At 40.0% G+C, this 19,771-nt stretch overlaps 1 protein-coding gene across 7 annotated transcripts in view; it reads right to left on the reverse strand.

The window, feature by feature from the left end:
- ppp2r5ca (protein phosphatase 2, regulatory subunit B', gamma a) overlaps nucleotides 1-19,771 on the reverse strand; it is a 179,153-nt gene that overhangs the window by 57,453 nt on the left and 101,929 nt on the right. For 6 of the 7 annotated variants that reach the window (XM_087989769.1, XM_043697388.2, XM_043697387.2 and 3 more), the window contains 2 exons: nucleotides 16,973-17,083; nucleotides 8,459-8,551 (listed from right to left, as the gene is read on the reverse strand). In XM_087989769.1, the coding sequence (XP_087845895.1) occupies nucleotides 8,459-8,551; nucleotides 16,973-17,083 (204 nt within the window). The remainder of the gene's footprint in view (nucleotides 1-8,458; nucleotides 8,552-16,972; nucleotides 17,084-19,771) is intronic. The other variant, XM_043697390.2, reaches the window with a different exon arrangement.

The raw sequence follows: 19,771 nt of genomic DNA on the forward strand, positions 1-19,771 counted from the left end.
GAGAATGACGAGAACGAGGGTAGGTCCCATCAAGTAGTGGGAGACTGTGTATTGAGTCGGAAGAGAAAGGAGAGGTCTTGAATGAGTACTTTTCTTCAGTATTTACGAACGAGAGGGACCGTATTGTTGAAGAGGAGAGTGTGAAATGGACTGGTAAGCTAGAGGAGATACTTGTTAGGAAGGAAGATGTGTTGGACATTTTGAACAACTTGAGGATAGACAAGTCCCCCGGGCCTGACGGGATATATCCTAGGATTATGTGGGAAGCAAGAGAGGAAAATGCAATACCGTTGGCAATGATCTTTTTGTCTTCACGGTCAACGGGGGTGGTACCAGGGGACTGGAGAGTGGCGAATGTTGTGCCCCTGTTCAAAAAAGGGAATAGTGATAACCCCAGGAATTACAGGCCAGTTAGTCTTACTTCGGTGGTAGGCAAAGTAATGGAAAGGGTACTGAGGGATAGGATTTATGAGTATCTGGAAAGGCACTGCTTGATTAGGGACAGCCAGCACGGATTTGTGAAGGGTAGGTCTTGCCTTACAAGTCTTATTGAATTCTTTGAGGAGGTGACCAAGCATGTGGATGAGGGTAGAGCAGTGGATGTAGTATACATGGATTTTAGTAAGGCATTTGATAAGGTTGGCTATAGTAGGCTTATGCGGAAAGTCAGGAGGCATGGGATAGAGGGAAATTTGGCCAATTGGACAGAAAACTGGCTAAGCGGTCGAAGTCAGAGAGTGGTGGTAGATGGTAAATATTCAGCCTGGAGCCCAGTTACAAGTGGAGTTCCGCAGGGATCAGTTCTGGGTCCTCTGCTGTTTGTAATTTTTATTAATGACTTGGATGAGGGAGTCAAAGGGTGGGTCAGCAAATTTGCAGATGATACGAAGATTGGTGGAGTTGTGGATAGTGAGGAGGGCTGTTGTTGGCTGCAAAGGGACTTAGATATGATGCAGAGCTGGGCTGAGGAGTGGCAGATGGAGTTCAACCCTGCCAAGTGTGAGGTTGTCCATTTTGGAAAGACAAATAAGAATGTGGAATACAGGGTTAACGGTAGGGTTCTTAGTGAGGTGGAGGAACAGAGGGATCTTGGGGTCTATGTTCATAGATCTTTGAAAGTTGCCACTCAAGTGGATAGAGCTTGTAAGAAAGCCTATGGTGTATTAGCGTTCATTAGCAGAGGGATTGAATTCAAGAGTCGTGAAGTGATGTTGCAACTGTACAGGACTTTGGTTAGGCCACATTTGGAGTACTGTGTGCAGTTCTGGTCGCCTCACTTTAGGAAAGATGTGGAAGCTTTGGAGAGGGTGCAGAGAAAATTTACCAGGATGTTGCCTGGAATGGAGAATAGGTCGAGAATGCTAGGCCTTTTCTCGTTGGAACGGCAAAGGATGAGGGGTGACTTGATAGAGGTTTATAAGATGATCAGAGGAATAGATAGAGTAGACAGTCAGAAACTTTTTCCCCGGGTACAACAGAGTGTTACAAGGGGACATAAATATAAGGTGAAGGGTGGAAGGTATAGGGGAGATGTCAGGGGTGGGTTCTTTACCCAGAGAGTGGTGGGGGCATGGAATGCGCTGCCTGTGGGAGTGGTAGAGTCAGAATGTTTGGTGACCTTTAAGCGGCAATTGGATAGGTACATGGATGGGTGCTTAAGCTAGGACAAATGTTCGGCACAACATCGTGGGCCGAAGGGCCTGTTCTGTGCTGTATTGTTCTATGTTCTAATATTTTGAGCCAGTTTTTACTGTTGAGAAAGAAATGGAGGCTAGACATCTTGGGGAAATAAATACTGATCTTTTAAAAACAGTTCACATTATGGAAGAGGAAGTGCTGGAGCTCTTGGAAAACATCTCCAGGACCTGATCAAGTGTATCCCAGAACGTTGTGGGAAGTTAGGGAGCAAATTGCAGGACCCCAACAGAAATGTTTTACCATCTATAAACATGGGTGAAGTACTGGAGGGTGGCTAATGCTGTGTCATTGTTTAAGTCTGTGAGGAGAAGCCTGGAAACTATAGACTGGCGAGTCTGGTATCAGCAGTGGATAAGTTGTCAAAGGAGATTCCAAAAGATATAATTTATATGCATTTGGAGAGAAAAGGACATGTTTGGGAATACGGTCAGTGGGAACTGATTGGACTGAAGGGCCTGTTTCCCGCTGCATGACTACAACAGAATAAAGTAAAATCTAAATAAAGGTAATTTAAGAGTAGAACAGTACCAAAAAACCTCATGCTATTTGGGCACTATGCTTTCGACATGCTGGATATTCTTATGAGGAGAAACTGGCATTTGATTTGCTTGCATTTAAGAGGTGAACTATAGGTTTTAAAATGCTACAATAATTGCAAACCAGAGTAGAGAATAGAAGGGCATTACTTATTCACAGAGTTGTGGCTGTACTATGGATCCAAACAACAGGTTAGTGCTAGGTCAAAGAACTCCTTTAAATAATAAATAGCACTGAATGCAAAATTAAGCTCAAGTTCGAGCTTTGGAGGCAGATCAACTATTTTATTGTACAGAATCCAGTTGAGCACTTGGATAAATGTATTCTAGTGTTAACAGATGCTGATGACATTTCTAGAAATGTCTCAACTTTGACTCCAACAAATTACCAGTTAACGACACAGATCAATCATATTCATTGAAAATTTAAATAGGTGCCTAGGTATTAACAATGGAACTGGGGTGCCGAGGTCAAGCTTCCTCCTCCCTCCAAACGATAACCTGGGTTTATGTTTAGCCTAGGTCCTAAAACAACAATCTTGTCACTGAGCAGAGTAACAATTTAAATTGTTACTGGTCTGATCATGTGAGATGCCATAGTTAATTAAATGCAAGAAATGAAATTCTTAATCCCAATTTAAAAGGAAGTATGAAATCTAGAGCAAGGACACAGTGGCACAATGGTAATGTTGTTTGATGAATAGCCTAAAATCATAGGTTAACGTTTTAGGCACATGGATTCAAATCCTCTTATGGAAAACTGTGAAATTTGAATTCAGTAAAAATTTGGAGTAGGGAGACATTGTACTGGTGACCACGTAACCATTGTTGATTGCTGTAAAAATCCAAGTGGATCACTAATGTCCTTTATGGAAGGAAATCTTACACCCTTACCTGGTCTAGCTGACACATGACTCAGCCAGTGGTTGACTTTTAACCACCACCTGGGCGGTTAGGAATGGGTAAAAAATGCTGGTGAAACCAGCGATGCCCATACCCCATAGATGAATAAAAGTAATTCTATTTAATATTGTGAAAACTAAGCCTTCTCTTGCCAACTCAACTAAATCTTGAAGAAGGGGAATTTCCTTGACAGGCATGGCTAATAACAACTTCAAAACTATTTAAAGATCTGCTGCACAGATGCCCAGTAAAACCACCCAGCAATCCACAACACCAGGCCAGCTTCCCAAGGAATCCAAAACACCAACCCTGTCCCGAAAACACTAACACAACAGCCTTCCTTGACTTGAAAATGAGAACCTACCAGCCTTATCACGAATTTGAAAGCACACATAACACAAAACTATAGACATATAGACAGACATGAAAGAAAACCAGTTCAAAACTTTAGAGTACCCCTACGTTTGCTACAAACTTTGCTTTCCTTAAACACCCATAGGTGAGGATCAAGCAAGAAATGCAACTATCCCTTGCCCATTCTGCTCTCATTATATTGCCCAATCATAGAACCTTTCAAATCACCCATAATTAAGAATTACCTAAAACATTGCACCAAAACAAATTATTTGGCTCAGGCCAGCTTTTACATTGTTCACAAGCTTCCAACCACAAGGATTTGCATACATAATTAAGCAAAGATCCCAATGCTGATATTACATCTGTAATGAGGTGCACAATTAATCACAAATCTGGCCTCAAAGCTTGACAATTGCTCTGGACAAGTTCCCCAACCATATTCATCTGAGGAATCAGCATAAGCACAACTTATCATGTTAAGCTCAATGTTCATAAAAGAAAATAGTTGGCATCATCACGGGAAGATTGATTCTAATTCTGAACTCTAGGAAATTCTGCAACAGTGTCAGAATCTAACACTTTTGTGAAATTGATGGCGGTCTAAACAAGTAATGTGTAAAGCTTCTATGCAGAACTAGATCAATTCTGAGATTAATTGCATAGCACACAGGTATTATGAGGAGGCAGTGGTGTAGTGGTAATGTCAATAGACTAGCAATCTGGAATTCCAGATTAATACTCTGGGTCTAAAAGTTTGAATTTCATATGATGGATGGCAAAATGTGAATTGAATAAATCAAAACTGGGAATTAAAAGCTGGTATAATAATGCCTGTACAGCCTGTCATAATTACCCATCTGATTTGATTATGCCCTTCAGTGAAGGAAATTGGTTTTCCTCCTGAAGAAGGGCTTATGCCCGAAACGTCAATTCTCCTGCTCCTTGGATGCTGCCTGACTTGCTGCGCTTTTCCAGCAACACATTTTTCAGCAGAAGAAATATGGACAGACAATACAACTTTGAAGGGAGTACAGCAGCAGAGGGACCTCAGATTTCATGTGCATTCTTCTCTGATGGTGAAAACTGAAAGAACTGCAGATGCTGTAAATCAGAAGCAAAAACAGAAGTTGCTGGAAAAGCTCAGCAGATCCGACAGCATTTGTGAAAAGACATCAAAGTTAATGTTTCGGGTCCAGTGACCCCTCCTCAGACCCTTCCGCATGACTGAGGAAGGATCACTGGACCAGAAACATTTACTTTGATTTCCTTCACAGATGCAGCCAGACCAGCTGAGCTTTCCCAGCAACTTCTGTTTGTTTTTTTCTCTAATGTTGGCAAGGCAAGTTGAAACAGTTGCGACGGAGGCTTTTACAGGATAGGATCTTTAGGTTTATAAATGGGGGCATATTCAGTATCAAAGCTAGGAAGTGATGCTACACTTTTACAATCACTGGTCAGACCATATTTGGAGTAGTGTGTTCAGTTATGCATACCTTATTTAAGGAGGGGTGGAGAGACTAAGGAAGTTTACTAGAATGATACGAGGAATGAGAGATTTTAGATAGAAGATTAGAGAAATTGGTTTATTTGCCTTGGAACAAAGAATATTAAGAGCTAACCTAATTGAGGTTTTCAAAACTATGAACAATTTTGACAAGGTAAAGAAGGATATTCTGTTTCCACTAGTTGGTACATCATTAACTAGGAGTCACTATTTAAGATAAGGAGAAACTTCTTAGAGCTGTTAGGATTTGGAATGCGCTGCCTGGGAGAATAGTGGAATAGACTCCATACGAGGTTCAAAAGAGAGCTGGGGATATATTTGAAAATAATGAAGTTGGAGCGTTACAGAGATAGGGCTGGAAAGTGGGATCAGCTGGGTAGCTTTTTCAGCAACTAGCACAGACACGATGGATCAAATGGTCTCCTTCTGTCCCACAAAGTTTATGATTCTATGGTTGACTTTTGACCGTCCTTTTAGGTTCATCCCCAGAGGTTCATCCCCAAGAGGAGAAAGATTATCCAGGGAAGAATTAGACAGCCATGGCTGACAAAGGAAGTCAGGAAATCTATCAAAGAAAAAGAGAGAGCCTATAAAGTGGCCAAGAGCACTGGGAAATCAGAAGATTGGGAAGGCTACAAAAACAAACAGAGAATAACAATGAGAGAAATAAGGAAAGAGAGGATCAAATATGAAGGTAGGCTAGCCAGTAATATTAGAAATGATAGTAAAAGTTTCTTTCAATACATAATAAACAAACGACAGGCAAGAGTAGACATTGGGCCACTTCAAACTGATGCTGGAAGCCTAGTGATGGGAGATAAGGAAATAGCAGGAGAACTTAATAAGTACTTTGCATCAGTCTTCACAGTGGAAGACATGAGTAATATCCCAACAATTAAAGGGAGTCAGGGGGCTGAGTTGAGTATGGTTGCCATTACAAAAGAGAAAGTGCTAGAAAAGCTAAAAGGTCTTAAAATTGATAAATCTCCTGGCCCTGATGGGTTACATCCTAGAGTTCTGAGGGAGGTGGCTGAGGAAATAGTGGAGGCGTTGGTTGAGATCTTTCAAAAGTCACTGGAGTCAGGGAAAGTCCCAGATGATTGGAAGATCGCTGTTGTAACCCCCTTGTTCAAGAAAGGATCAAGGCAAAAGATGGAAAATTATAGGCCAATTAGCCTAACCTCGGTTGTTGGTAAAATTCTAGAATCCATTAAGGATGAGGTTTCTAAATTCTTGGAAGAGCAGGGTCGGATTAGAACAAGTCAACGTGGATTTAGTAAGGGGAGGTCGTGCCTGACAAACCTGTTGGAGTTCTTTGAAGAGATGACAAGTAGGTTAGACCGGGGAAACCCAGTGGATGTGGTCTACCTAGACTTCCAAAAGGCCTTTGATAAGGTGCCACACGGGAGGCTGCTGAGCAAGGTGAGGGCCCATGGTGTTCGAGGTGAGCTACTGGTATGAATTGAGGATTGGCTGTCTAACAGAAGGCAGAGAGTTGGGATAAAAAGTTCTTTTTCGGAATGGCAGCCGGTGACAAGCGGTGTCCCGCAGGGTTCAGTGTTGGGGCCGCAGCTGTTCACATTATATATTAATGATCTGGATGAAGGGACTGGGGGCATTCTAGCAAAGTTTGCCGATGATACAAAGTTAGGTGGACAGGCAGGTAGTACTGAGGAAGTGGGGAGGCTGCAGAAGGATCTAGACAGTTTGGAGGAGTGGTCCAGGAAATGGCTGATGGAATTCAATGTGAGCAAATGCGAGGTCTTGCACTTTGGAAAAAAGAATACAAGCATGAATTACTTTCTAAACAGTGAGAAAATTCGTAAAGCCAAAGTACAGAGGGATCTGGGAGTGCTAGTTGAGGATTCTCTAAAGGTAAACATGCAGGTTGAGTCGTGATTAAGAAAGCGAGTGCAATGTTGTCAATTATCTCAAGAGGATTGGAATATAAAAGCACTATTGTGCTACTGAGATTTTATAAAGCTCTGGTTAGGCCCCATTTGGAGTACTGTGTCCAGTTTTGGTCCCCACACCGCAGGAAGGACATACTGGCACTGGAGCGTGTTCAGCGGAGATTCACACGGATGATCCCTGGAATGGTAGGTCTAACATATGAGGATGAGGATCCTGGGATTGTATTCATTGGAGTTTAGAAGATTAAGGGGAGATCTAATAGAAACTTACAAGATAATACATGGCTTGGAGAGGGTGGATGCTAGGAAATTGTTTCCGTTAGGCGAGGAGACTAGGACCCGTGGACACAGCCTTAGAATTAGACGGGGTAAATTCAGAACAGAAATGCGGAGACATTTCTTCAGCCAAAGAGTGGTGGGCCTGTGGAACTCATTGCCATAGAGTGCAATGGAGACTGGGACGCTAAATGTTTTCAAGGCAGAAATTGATAAAATTCTTGATGTCACAAGGAATTAAGGGCTATGGGGAGAATGCGGGTAAGTGGAGTTGAAATGCACATCAGCCATGATTGAATGGCGGAATGGACTCGATGGGCCAAATAGCCTTATTTCCGCTCCAAGTCTTATGGTCTTTGAAATGGCCTAGCAAGTCTCTCAGTCTAAGGGCAATAGGAGGTGAATAATGCTCACATTACACGAATGAAAATAAAACCTCTGCAGTCCTATAGTAAACGGCCTGCATATTTTTTGATCTTAACAGTTCTACACCTGCAACCCCTTTTCCAAGCCCTAAGTTTCCAGTGACCAGGCTTGGATCTTGACTTTCCCATCATGCATCTAAGTAAGTAATACATATAAAAGAACTAAAGAATGCTAACCACTCCCTGCCCAAGATACATAAATGTGCTCAAATACTGTGAAATCTCTATTATAACATACTGCTGTGATGCAAGCTCTTAAACTATCTAAACTTCCAGCGAATATGTCCTGATTTGAGAATTTGGAGACAGATGTGTCTCTCCTAGCGTCCTTTCCGTTGTTCCCCTTCAAATACTAGCATAAACAAATGAATTAGTAGCTGTTTATGGTTGGTCATGTTCAAAACAGCTGACACAATGGCCAATATAATGACTACCACATTCAAAATAATTCATGGAATACTAATCGTTTTAAGGTAACTGAAACAGCACCCCATCATAACCTCACAAGGTGTGAAAGAATTTCTCAATGAATAAACCACTTTCACCAGTATTCATGTAGGCAAATATCAGAACACTTTATAAGCTTTGCACTCCATTCCAAAAATAGAAAATGAAGCCAAAATTTAACCAGTATATTCTATGCATCACGTCTGCTGTCAACAACTGCTGTGAAAGATCTAACTTAATGTGATCAGTTTGAATAACCAGAAGGTCGCCAAAGAGTTGAAAATGCAAAGGAAGGAAGGCACTGCCACCTACACTGCAGAATTATCGGCATACTTTAAAATTGTTTTAGAATGGAAAAATTGAAAATGGCTTGATCAAGTAGCTGGGTATTTCTCTTACCTGCATTACAAATTTCTGGTCAATGTACTTCTTTGCTATATTTGGTTGAAAATCAGGAGACTCTAAAAACCTCAAGAAAAATTCATACACCAACTAAAGAAAGAAAATTTTAAGAAAGTTTATTAACATTAACAGATTATCAAGATAAAATTACATTGCTTAAACAGATAATTTTAAAAAAGTCATGTTCTAATTTTAAAGCACTTTTGGTTATATACCATTCCAGCTGAGCTGCAATATGCTAAGCTGGCTTGTAGGACATGTACAAATTACTTATAGCAATCTGTCCACTATCTTTACCCCTCCATGGTTGGAAAGTGCTTGATTTCCAGCTGTTGAGCCTGCAGTAACTACATAAAAATAACTCTTTAAAAAAATACAAAAAGAATAGCACTTTGTGTGGATAAATTGCTTCATGCGAAGACCAGAAGAGACAGTACCCTTAGGCTTTTTATCCACATTCCAAGAACACCTCGCTCTCAGGTGGTGTTTCAACTGGAATACAAATAACCTACTCAGCAATTAATTTCACAATTGTTTTTGTTTTTCCAGATTTGTACAGGCCTATAGCTTCTTATTACCAATTGCCAGTGCTCAGGTAGTAATTGCATATTAGTGGTACAATGCTGATTTGTAGTAAGCAGCAATTAATGCTGGTTGTTCCATGCAGATTTTTTTTAAGGATCAAAACACAAAAGTCTAGTGTGGAATCATACATGGCAAAACAAATTTAAAATGTTATGCAGAATTTTGGAACTATTTTCTACTTGTATCGGGAAGGGTTTTGCTTTGAGACATACAAGCCTTTCAATATGGTTCTAAGGTAGGACCTAGTTTGAATAGCAGAGTCAAGGTAATTGGGCATCTCGAACCCTGGTGACCAATAGAAAAGACACAGAAATAAACAGGAGGAGAATGGAGAAAGAGGGTGAACTGGAGTGTGCATTCCTTGTCAAATCAGGTATAGAAAGATGCAAGAAGATTGGATTGACAGAGGGGGAAAAAAGGCAGAAACATTTTAGATTTGACATTTGTATACTGTCCAAAATAAATAACAAACTGAAAATGTCTTTTAAATAGTGTAATTGTGCCCACACCCACCACTTCCTCAGGAAGTTCATTCCACACTTGAACCATCTTCTGTGTGAAAATCTGGGCAACTGCAGAGTATTCCATCACATTCTTGACTTTTGTCTTGTAGACAGGCTTTGACAAATCCAAAAGTTAAGTCACTCACTAGTGTCTGACCTGGTCTTGCAGTGTAAGTATTTATATGGCTAGGCCAGTTCAGTTTTTAGTCAATGGTAATCCAAGTAGGTTGACAGTGGGAGAGTCACTGATGTTTGAATGTCAGTGGGAGACGTTAAGAGGTGGTGGTGGTTGGATTCTTCTGTTAGGGGTGGTCATGGCTTGGACTTGCTTGGCATGACTGTTACTTAACATTTGCCAGCTCAAAACTGGATATTGTCCAATTTTTTATGATCAGGACTGCTTCAATATCTGAGGAGTTATGAATGGTGCTAAATATTGAGCAGTCACCAGTGAACAGTTCCACTTCTGACCTTATAATAGAGGAAAAGGCATTGACGAAGCAGCTGAAGATGATTAGGCTAAGGACACTCCCTATGAAACTCCTGCAGAGATATCTGGAGCTGAGATGACTGGTGTCCAACAACCTCACCATCTTCTTTTGTGCCAAGTAGGACTTAAACTGCAACTCCCCTTTTCCCAGTGCCTCCAGTTTTGCTGGGACTCCTTGATGCCATAGTCGATAACCTTTGAAATTCAACTCTCTTGTTTGCACCCAGGGCATAATGAGGCCAGGAGCTTGGCTCTATCAGAAGCCAAACTGTCTGTCCGCAATCTGAACTATCAGTGTGACCTGAGCGTACTGCTGATGAGATCTTCCATCACTTTACTATGCACCTTGCCTACGCCGCTCTCATAGATCCTTCAAACACAGCTCAACCTTTACCACCCAGTCACTTAACCAGTTTCTGAACCTGATTTCTTTGAAATCAAACCATTCATTTAAATGTCTGTCCTAAGGCACTTACTGCTTTTACTGGAAATCAAGTGGTGTTGGAGAAGTAGCTAAGCAAAGATTCATGGACATAGGAGATAGGGGTTTATTGCTTTAATTACTGGGAAAATCTAGTTTTAAGATGAATGGAGACACTGTACTATTTGATGTCAAGCAACTTTTTCTGGATTTAAAGAGTTTTATTTTACAGACCCAGTAGTCAGAGTAAAGAAACAACTCAAAGTTGTTGTCTGTCTTGTGAAATTTTATTCTCTGTAGTAGTTTCAGGGAATCTGATGGTTTCTAAATGCTAGTTTTCCAGTTTCTTAGTAAAACCTGAAGCTGTGGGATGTGGCCAATTCTCAACAACTTGAATCCAAGTTAAATGAAATCAGAACTGAGCACTTATCATCAATCTACAGCTATTTACAATTCACTTTTGTCAACAAGATATCCAACTGATGTGAAAATTCATATTTCTATTCCTTTGGCCGAGAGGGGTTACGTTTCATTCCTTTATCGAAAAACAATTCTAGGATGACGGGTGTGGGATTAAGAAACTCATTTTTATCATGTTACTTGCTCACTCTCTTTCATATTCTACTTTCTCTCTTTACTTAGTCATTCTTTACACCACGGCTGAGAGTACTGTTGATGACACATAGGATTTTACAGAATTAGATGACGAAAGATCAGAGGAGCTTTCTGTATATCCTACCAAATAGGATGCCTCACATACATTCTTTTCTTGTATGGTTTCACAACTGTCTATTAATAATAACCAGAGCATTTCTGTGAATGGGTTATTTTGCCATCTACCAAAGATGAACACTTGAATCTCTCTATTAGTTATTTACATATGATCCCTTGGTGATATCACATTGTGCCAGCTTTCAGATGTACAATGATTATACCTAGCTCTACAGTCAACCATCTAAGCTGAATTCCTCGTCCCATTGATGAACAATATCCCAGGATTTTAAAAGTAGTAGCTGATGGGATAAGTAAACATCGATTTTAAATTTTCCAAAATTCCCTGAACTGGAAAGGTCCCATCAGTTTGGAAAACAGTGAAAATGACTCTTCTATTCAAGAAAGAAGAAAGTGTGACATCTATTATGGGAAAAATACAGGAATCTATTAAGGGGGTAGTAACAGGGCACTTACAAAACCTTAATACATCAGGCAGAGTCACCATGGTTTTGTGAAAGGGAAACCATGTATGCCTGACTTATTGGAGCTCTTTGGGGAAGTAAAAGGCAATAGAAATAAAGGAGAGCCAGAGAACACACTGCAGTTGGATTTCTAGAAGACATGTGGAAAAAGTTACCACCTAATACATAAGTTCTAGTGCACTGGGAGTATATTAGCATGGGTAGAGGAGTATTAGCTATTGGAAGCAAAGGGTGAGCAAAAGGATTGGCAGGATGAGACAAGTGGTGCACTAAAGCGACTATTACTTACAATTTATGTCAATTATTAGGATGAAGGGACTGAAAGCACAGTGGCTAACTTTGCTAATGCTATAAAGGTACATGGAAAACCAAGTAGTGAAGAGGATGCAAAGAATCAGCAAAGGAAGATATGTAGGATAAGTGAGTAAGTGAAAAACATTCCAGAATGTCGTAAAATGTGAGCTTACCCACTTTGGCAGGAACAACAGGAAAACAAAATATTTAAATAGAGAGATTGCAGAACTCTCAGGCACAGAGAAATCTAGATATACTGGTACATAAATCATATTAGGCAGGATGTCAAGTCATTGGGAAGGTAAATGGAATGTTGGCATTGAACACAACGGAAAAAAACATACAAGTAGGAATATTTTGTTACATTTGCATAGCACATTGGTGAGGCCACATCTGGACTATTGTGTACAGTTAGGTCTCCTAATTTAAGAAATTATGTAAACACATTAGAATGAATTCAAAGAAAGTTCATTTAACTCATACTTGGCATGAGATTGGGGCGATTTATAAGGAACGTTGGAAAAGTTGAGCTATACACACTAGACTTTAGAAGAACCAGAATGCAATCCTATGAAACTTATAAGATCCTGAGAAGACTTGATAGAATGGAGGCTGAAAGGATGCTTCCTTTGTGGGAGAGACTTGAACGAGGGGACACAGTTTGAAATAAGGGACCTACCATTTAAGATGAAGATAAGAAGGAATTTTCTCTGAGAGTGGACTCTTTGGAACTCTTCCCCAAAGAACAGTATTACAGTAGCAGAAAGGACATTTGAGGACTCGTCTACTGAGGTAATATGAGCTGAGGTTAGAAAAAGAAAAGGAGAGTTCACCCTGTTGGGAGTTTTCTATAGGCCTCCGAATAGTTCCAGAGATGTAGAGGAAAGGATAGCAAAGATAATTATGGATAGGAGCAAGAGTAACAGGGTGGTTGTTATGGGGACTTTAACTTTCCAAATATTGACTGGAAACACTATAGTTTGAGTACTTTAGAGGGCCAGTTTTTGTCCAATGTGTGCAGGATGGTTTCCTGACACATATGTAGACAGCGCTGAAAATGGGTAATGAACCTGGCCAGGTGTTAGATTTGGAGGTAGGTGAGCACTTTGGTGATCGTGACCACAATTCGGTTATGTTTACTTTAGCGATGGAAAGGGATAGTATATAAAGCAGGGTAAGAGTTATTGCTGGGGGAAAGGAAATTATGATGCGGTTAGGCAAGATTTAGGATGTATAGGGTGGGAAAGGATACTGCAGGGGATGAGCATGATTAAAATGTGGAGCTTATTCAAGGAACAGCTACTGTGCGTCCTTAATAAGTATGTACCTGTCAGGCAGGGAGGAAGTGGTCAAGCGAGGGAGCTGTGGTTTACTGAAGAAATTGAATCTCTTGTCAAAAGGAGGATTGCTTATATTAGGATGAGATGTGAAGGCTCAGTTAGGGCACTTTAGAGTTACAAATTAGCCAGGAAAGACCTAAAGAGAGAGCTAAGAGGAGCCAGGAAGGGACATGAGAAGTCATTGGCAGATAGGATCAAGGAAAACCCTAAAGCTTTCTGTCAGTATATCAGGAATAAAAGAATGACGAGAGAAAGATCAGAGCCAATCAAGGATAGTAGTGGGAAATTGTGCATGGAGTGCGAAGAGATAGGGGAAGTGCTAAATGAATATTTTTCGTCAGTATTCATACTGGAAAAAGACAATGTTGTTGAGGAGAATACTGAGAAACATGCTACTAGACTAGTTGGGATTGAGGTTCACAAGGAGGTGATGGTAGGAATTCTGAAAAGTGTAAGAGTAGATAAATCCCCCGGGCTGGATGGGATTTATCCTAGGATTCTCTGGGAAGTTGGGGAGGAGATTGCAGAGCCTTTGGCTTTGATATTGATGTCAGCATTGTCTATAGAATAGTGCCAGAAGACTGGGAGATAGCAAATGTTGTCCTTTTGTTCAAGACGGGGAGTAGAAGCAACCTTGGTAATTATAAACCAGTGAGCCTTATGTTGGTTGTGGGTAAAGTGTTGGAAAAGGTTATAAGAGATAGGATTTATAATCATCTAGAGAGAAATAAGTTGATTAGGCATATTCAAAACAGTTTTATGAAGGGTAGGTCGTGCCTCTCAGAGTTCTTTGAGAAGACGACCAAACAGGTGGATGAGGGTAAAGTAGTTGATGTGATATATGTGGATTTCAGTAAGGCGTTTGATAAGGTTCCCCACGGTAGGCTATTGCACAAAATATGGAGGCAGGGGATTGAGTGTGATTTAGCAGTTTGGATCAGAAATTGGCTAGCTGAAAGAAGACAGGGTGTTGTTGTATGGGAAATGTTCATCCTGGAGTTCAGTTACTAGTGGTGTACCGCAAGGATCTGTTTTTGGGGCCACTGCTATTTGTCATTTTTATAAATGACCTATATGAGGGCATGGAAGGATGGGTTAAGAAATTTGCGGATGACACTAAGGTAGGTGTTGTGGATAGTGCTGAAGGATGTTGCAGTTACAAAGGGACACAGATAAGATGCAGAGCTAGATTGAGAGGTGACAAATTGAGTTTATTGCGGAAAAGTGTGAGGGGATTCACTTTGGAAACAGTCACTGGAATGCAGAGTACTGGGCTAATGATAAAATTCTTGGTAGTGTGGATGAGCAGAGCGATCTCGGTGAACATGTATATAGATCCCTGAAAGCTGCCACCCAGGTTGATAGGGTTGTTAAGAAGGTGTTCCACCTTTTATTGGTAGAGGGATTGAGTTTCGGAGCCACAAGGTCATGCTGCAGCAGCACCTAGAGTATTGCATTTAGTTCTGGTCATCGCATTATAGGAAGGATGTGGAAGCTGTGAAAAGGGTTTAGAGGAGATTTACTAGAATACAGCGAAGGTCTTATGAAAAGGCTGAGGGACTTGAGGCTGTTTTCATCAAAGAGAAGGTTGAGAGGTGATGTAATTGAGACATATAAGATAATCAGAGGGTTAGATAGGGTGGACAGTGAGAGCCTTTTTCCTCGAATGATGATGGCTAGCACGAGGAGACATAGCCTTAAATTGAGGGGTGATAGATATAGGATAGATGTCAGAGGTAATTTCTTTACTCAGTGTAGTAGGGACGTGGAACGCACTGATTGCAACAATAGTAGACTTGCCAAATTTAAGGGCATTTAAATGGTCATTGGATAAACATATGGATGAAAATGGAATAGTGTAACATAGATCTGCTTCAGATTGATTCCACAGGTCGGCACAACATTGAGGGCTGAAGGGCCTGTACTACACTGTAATGTTCTATGTTCTTACAGTTGAGTCAAAACCTTTTAATACTTTTATGCCAGAGGTAGATAGATTCTTGACTAATAAGGAAGTCAATAATTATCAGGGGTAGCTGGAACAAGACCTCAAGCACATCAGCTATGATCTATCGATAGTACAGGTGGCAGGAACGGCCAAATTACTTAAACCTGCTCCCAATTACTATGCTCGAATCACCAAGCTGTAGGATTCGTCATCAGACAGTGTGACATGCAGAAGACCTAACTTTTTTGAACTGCTTATCGCCATCACCACTGGTTATGCAACTCTATGTCCATTATCTAAGACTAAACCAGACCGTTTGCAACATGGCACTCTATTCAAGCTGTGCATCCAACGATATACTGTAGCAAAAACCATTTACTTCCACGTTCAACACTTCCCATTTCTACACTTTTGCTGCTGAAAATATAATTCATTCTTGCCATTGGCGAATTCCATTAATCTAATACTCTCTTGGGTATTTTCTGATCTTCTACGCTTCTAAAGTTACGCCCTTCCTCATACTTTAATTTTCTTTTATGCCACAAGATTCTCTGAAGCTTTATTCTTTACTTTAGCTTCCAGTGTATACCATCCTCACTTCAGTTCATTATTGGCAGATATACTTTTGGCAATAAATGCCCTCTCCAAAATTGTCTACCTAAACATCAGTTCATCACCAAATTTTCTATTTAAAATTTTTTGTTACCAAGTTTTGATTCCACTCCTAATGGCTCCTTTTTAGTTCAGTATCTATTTTTGACTTATGCCTCTGTGAAGCACCTTAGGACATTTTTCTACCTTAAAGGAACTGTATAAGTGTAAGTGGTCATTACGCTTTATTCTGTATTGTGATTGCATGCCAGTTGTGTTGATGGTGATTAGATCATGCGAGTACATTTAAAATCGTCCAATAAAGGATTAGTGTCAATAATAAAGTAAGTTAATAAAGTTATAGAAATCAGAATCATAGAATGATAAGACACAGGAGTCCATTTGTCCCTTTTGTCTCCCTTAGCTCTGAAGTCTACTCTACCAAATTTACATCCCACCTGCTTTCTCCTTATTTGAATCAAACTGCGTGCTGAGTTTGGACGAAGTTTCAAAGTTTGGGGCCTACTTTTTTTCAAAAGTTCTAATTGTTTACCATAGGACAATCTGCATGAAAGTCTAAGACAGACTTTGAAACAAACTGCACATTGGTTGGCCTGACAAATTTGCCAGGCACAGATCTCAGCAGATCAAGATTTGTGGTGTAAGCATAAATTCTCCTTTTAAAAAAATCCTGAAGTATAGAAAACACAAACAAAACTGTCTCATTATGTGTCAACATATCATGGTCCTGAAAAATATTTCATCTGTACCACCGAAAGACCTCCTGAACAAAATGGTGTCATGATGATGCAAGGTTTCCAAAACAACACTGCTTCAAAATCATTTTCTACACCACGGATATTTTGCACTGCTGTACTCAACAACTGAACAGGAAACATGAAATCAAATGTATTATTTCAGAGCAAAACAGCTCGTGTCTGACATGTCACAATGTTATTTAAGCAGTCCTTCAAGGTTGTAAAGATTTACATACTGCTGACATTTCTCATTATGGAAATAATGAAAATAAAGAAAATTCACAACAGGTTTTAAAGGACAAGAAAAAAGATATTTTAAAAATATGAAATAAGACTCACTTTTGGTTGTCAAGGTAATGTATGAATATAGATAAGTATTCAATACCTGTAGATGAGGCCAGGCAGCCTCCAGTGTTGGTTCATCCTCTTCAGGATCAAACTCTGCTCCTGTGGGGTTAGAGGACGGTGGTAACGTTCGAAACATGTTCACTGCAAACTGAAAAGGTATGCCAGAGGTCAGCAGTTAATCACATTTGATAAATTTAAAAAAAAATATTTTGGTACAGTTTAGCCACTGAAAAAATACTTTAAAAATTTTCATGTCTCATTCTAGTTCAAAATTAATGGTACGAGCCTGTAACAGTCTTTTAAAATTAAAATACTGTTTGCACATAAGCTACAAATATGATGCTCCAACAAAAGACAAAATTCACTTCAGTGCATTGATAAGTAACTGCCATTTTAAACTATTTTAAATAAAATGGAATTTGGCCTTTGAGAATCCAACAAATTTCTATACAGTTATGCACATGTAAACTAAATATTTGATCTGGGGACCAGAATGTCGATTGCAACAATGTAGCATTTAAGCATTGTTACATCACTTGTGTTTATTTTTTTAAAATCTCTTTATTTAGACTTCTGAATGGGTGCAACGGTCAATACCAGATATTCTGATTTAATTCTTAGGAACTAAATATCGCATTTGGAACAGAAAAATACTATTACTTTACAAACATACAGACTTAAGATAACCAAAAAGACCCCAGGAAAACAATCTTAATTATTCTTCTCAAAGAAGCCAATCCTTTAAGAGTGCAAAATACAAAAAAAAGTGAACGTCATTTAACAAAAAAGAACAAAGTTGGAAATGGGTTATGAAGTCTGCACTCAGTGGCCTCTGATCTGGAGCGACAACATTTTGAACACATCACTCTACTCCAAAAAAAAAGTTGCAGTCTTTTTCTGTGTTCTGACTAAACGTTTTAAGTGTTCTCGAAAGGTGATGGTTACCTTGTAAATTGCAGTTTTCAATAATACATGGAAGGCAAATCTCACTGTCTTACAAGAATCCATCAGAGTGTCAATGGATCTAGATGGTTTGCTGGAGGCATGAGGCACTTCAAGTGTTTGTATACAGCCTCCTGGACAGTTGGCAAGGCACACAGAATGAATAAAAATGTTGTCTGAACTACACCATGGCAGTCTTAATTCATCATAAAGGCTATTAAATTGTACTCCCATTACATCAGCCAACACTGACCTTGCTGCAGTACATCTGCTGATGAAACTTTCTTTCATGTCTGTTACTGCTGGATTTTTAATTTTTCAGTGCATATCTGGTTGGCTTTTAAATATAGAGTCATAGTGATGTACAGCACGGAAACAGACCCTTCGGTCCAACTCACCCATGCAGACCACCCCCACCCCAGGGAAAAGACATGTCTATTTATCCTATCCACGCCCCTCATGATTTTATAAACCTGTATAAGGTCACCCCTCAGCCTCCGACGCTTGAGGGAAAACAGCCCCAGCCTATTCAACCCCTCCCTATAGCTCAAATCCTCCAACCCTGTCCACATTCTTGTAAATCTTTTCTGAATCCTTTCAAGCTTCACAACATCTTTCTGATAGGAAGGAGACCAGAATTGCACGCAATATTCCAACAGTGGCCTAACCATTGTCCTGGATAGTCACAACATGACCTCCCAACTCCTGTACTCAATACTCTGACCGATAAAGGAAAGCATACCAAACACCTTCTTCACTATCCTATCTACCTGCGACTCCACTTTCAAGGAGCTGTGAACCTGCAGTCCAAGGTCTCTTTGTTCAGCAACATTCCCTAGGACCTTACCATTAAGTGTATAAGTCCTGCTAAGATTTGCTTTCCCAAAATGCAGCACCTCTCATTTATCTAAATTAAACTCCATCTGCCACTTCTCAGGTCATTGGCCCATCTGATCAAGATCCCATTGTAATCTGAGGTAACCTTCTTCGCTGTCCACTACAGCTCCAATTTTGGTGTCACCAGCAAACTTACTAACTATACCTCTTATGCTCACATCCAATATCCTTGGAAGTTAAAAATCACAACACCAGGTTATAGTCCAACAGGTTTAATTGGAAGCACACTAAGCTTTCGGAGCGGCGCTCCTTCATCAGGTGATTGTGGAGGGCTCGATCGTAACACAGAATTTATAGCAAAAATTTGCAGTGTGATGTAACTGAAATTATGCAATCAATATCCTTGGAGAAAGTGATGACTGCAAATGCTAGAGATCAGTCATAAAGTAAGGCGCTGAAAAAGTACAGCAGGTCAGGCAGCATCCGAGGAGCAGGAGCATTGACGTTTCGAGCATAAGTCCTTCGTTAGGATTCCCAAAAAAGGCCTTATGCCCGAAATGTCAACTCTCCTCCTCCTCGGATGCTGCCTGACCTGCTGTGTTTTTCCAGCGCCATACTTTTTGACTTTTAAATATCCTTGCTGAAAATGAGGATATTCAAAACTCTAAGGTCTATCACCCAGTCTGACCTTACATACATTAATGAACTGCTTAACCAGGCCCAATATTAAAATTCTCATTTAAAAAAAAATCAAGGTTTCTAAATTTCCAACCACAGATCTCTAATTTCACACTTCGCCATTTCTTGAGCACCTTTGATTTTAATCATTCCACCACGGTGGCAAATATTTATTTGACGTGCCCTAGGATGGGGAAATTGTTCTTTCTCTCCATTTGCCACTAAGATAATCCTTAAAACCTACCTTCTTGACCAAGCAATTGCATATGTACCTGTGTTATATTTTTGTATTGTAATACATGAAGTGCTTAGGGATATTTTATTATTTTAACACCTTCATATGAAGACATGCTGCTGTAAAATTTTAAAAATCTTATTC

The sequence above is a fragment of the Chiloscyllium plagiosum genome, unplaced genomic scaffold (genome assembly GCF_037043375.1).
Source record: "Chiloscyllium plagiosum isolate Xiang-an unplaced genomic scaffold, Cpla_swu_hap1 HiC_scaffold_8, whole genome shotgun sequence".
In the NCBI taxonomy this organism is placed as follows: Eukaryota; Metazoa; Chordata; class Chondrichthyes; order Orectolobiformes; family Hemiscylliidae; genus Chiloscyllium; species Chiloscyllium plagiosum.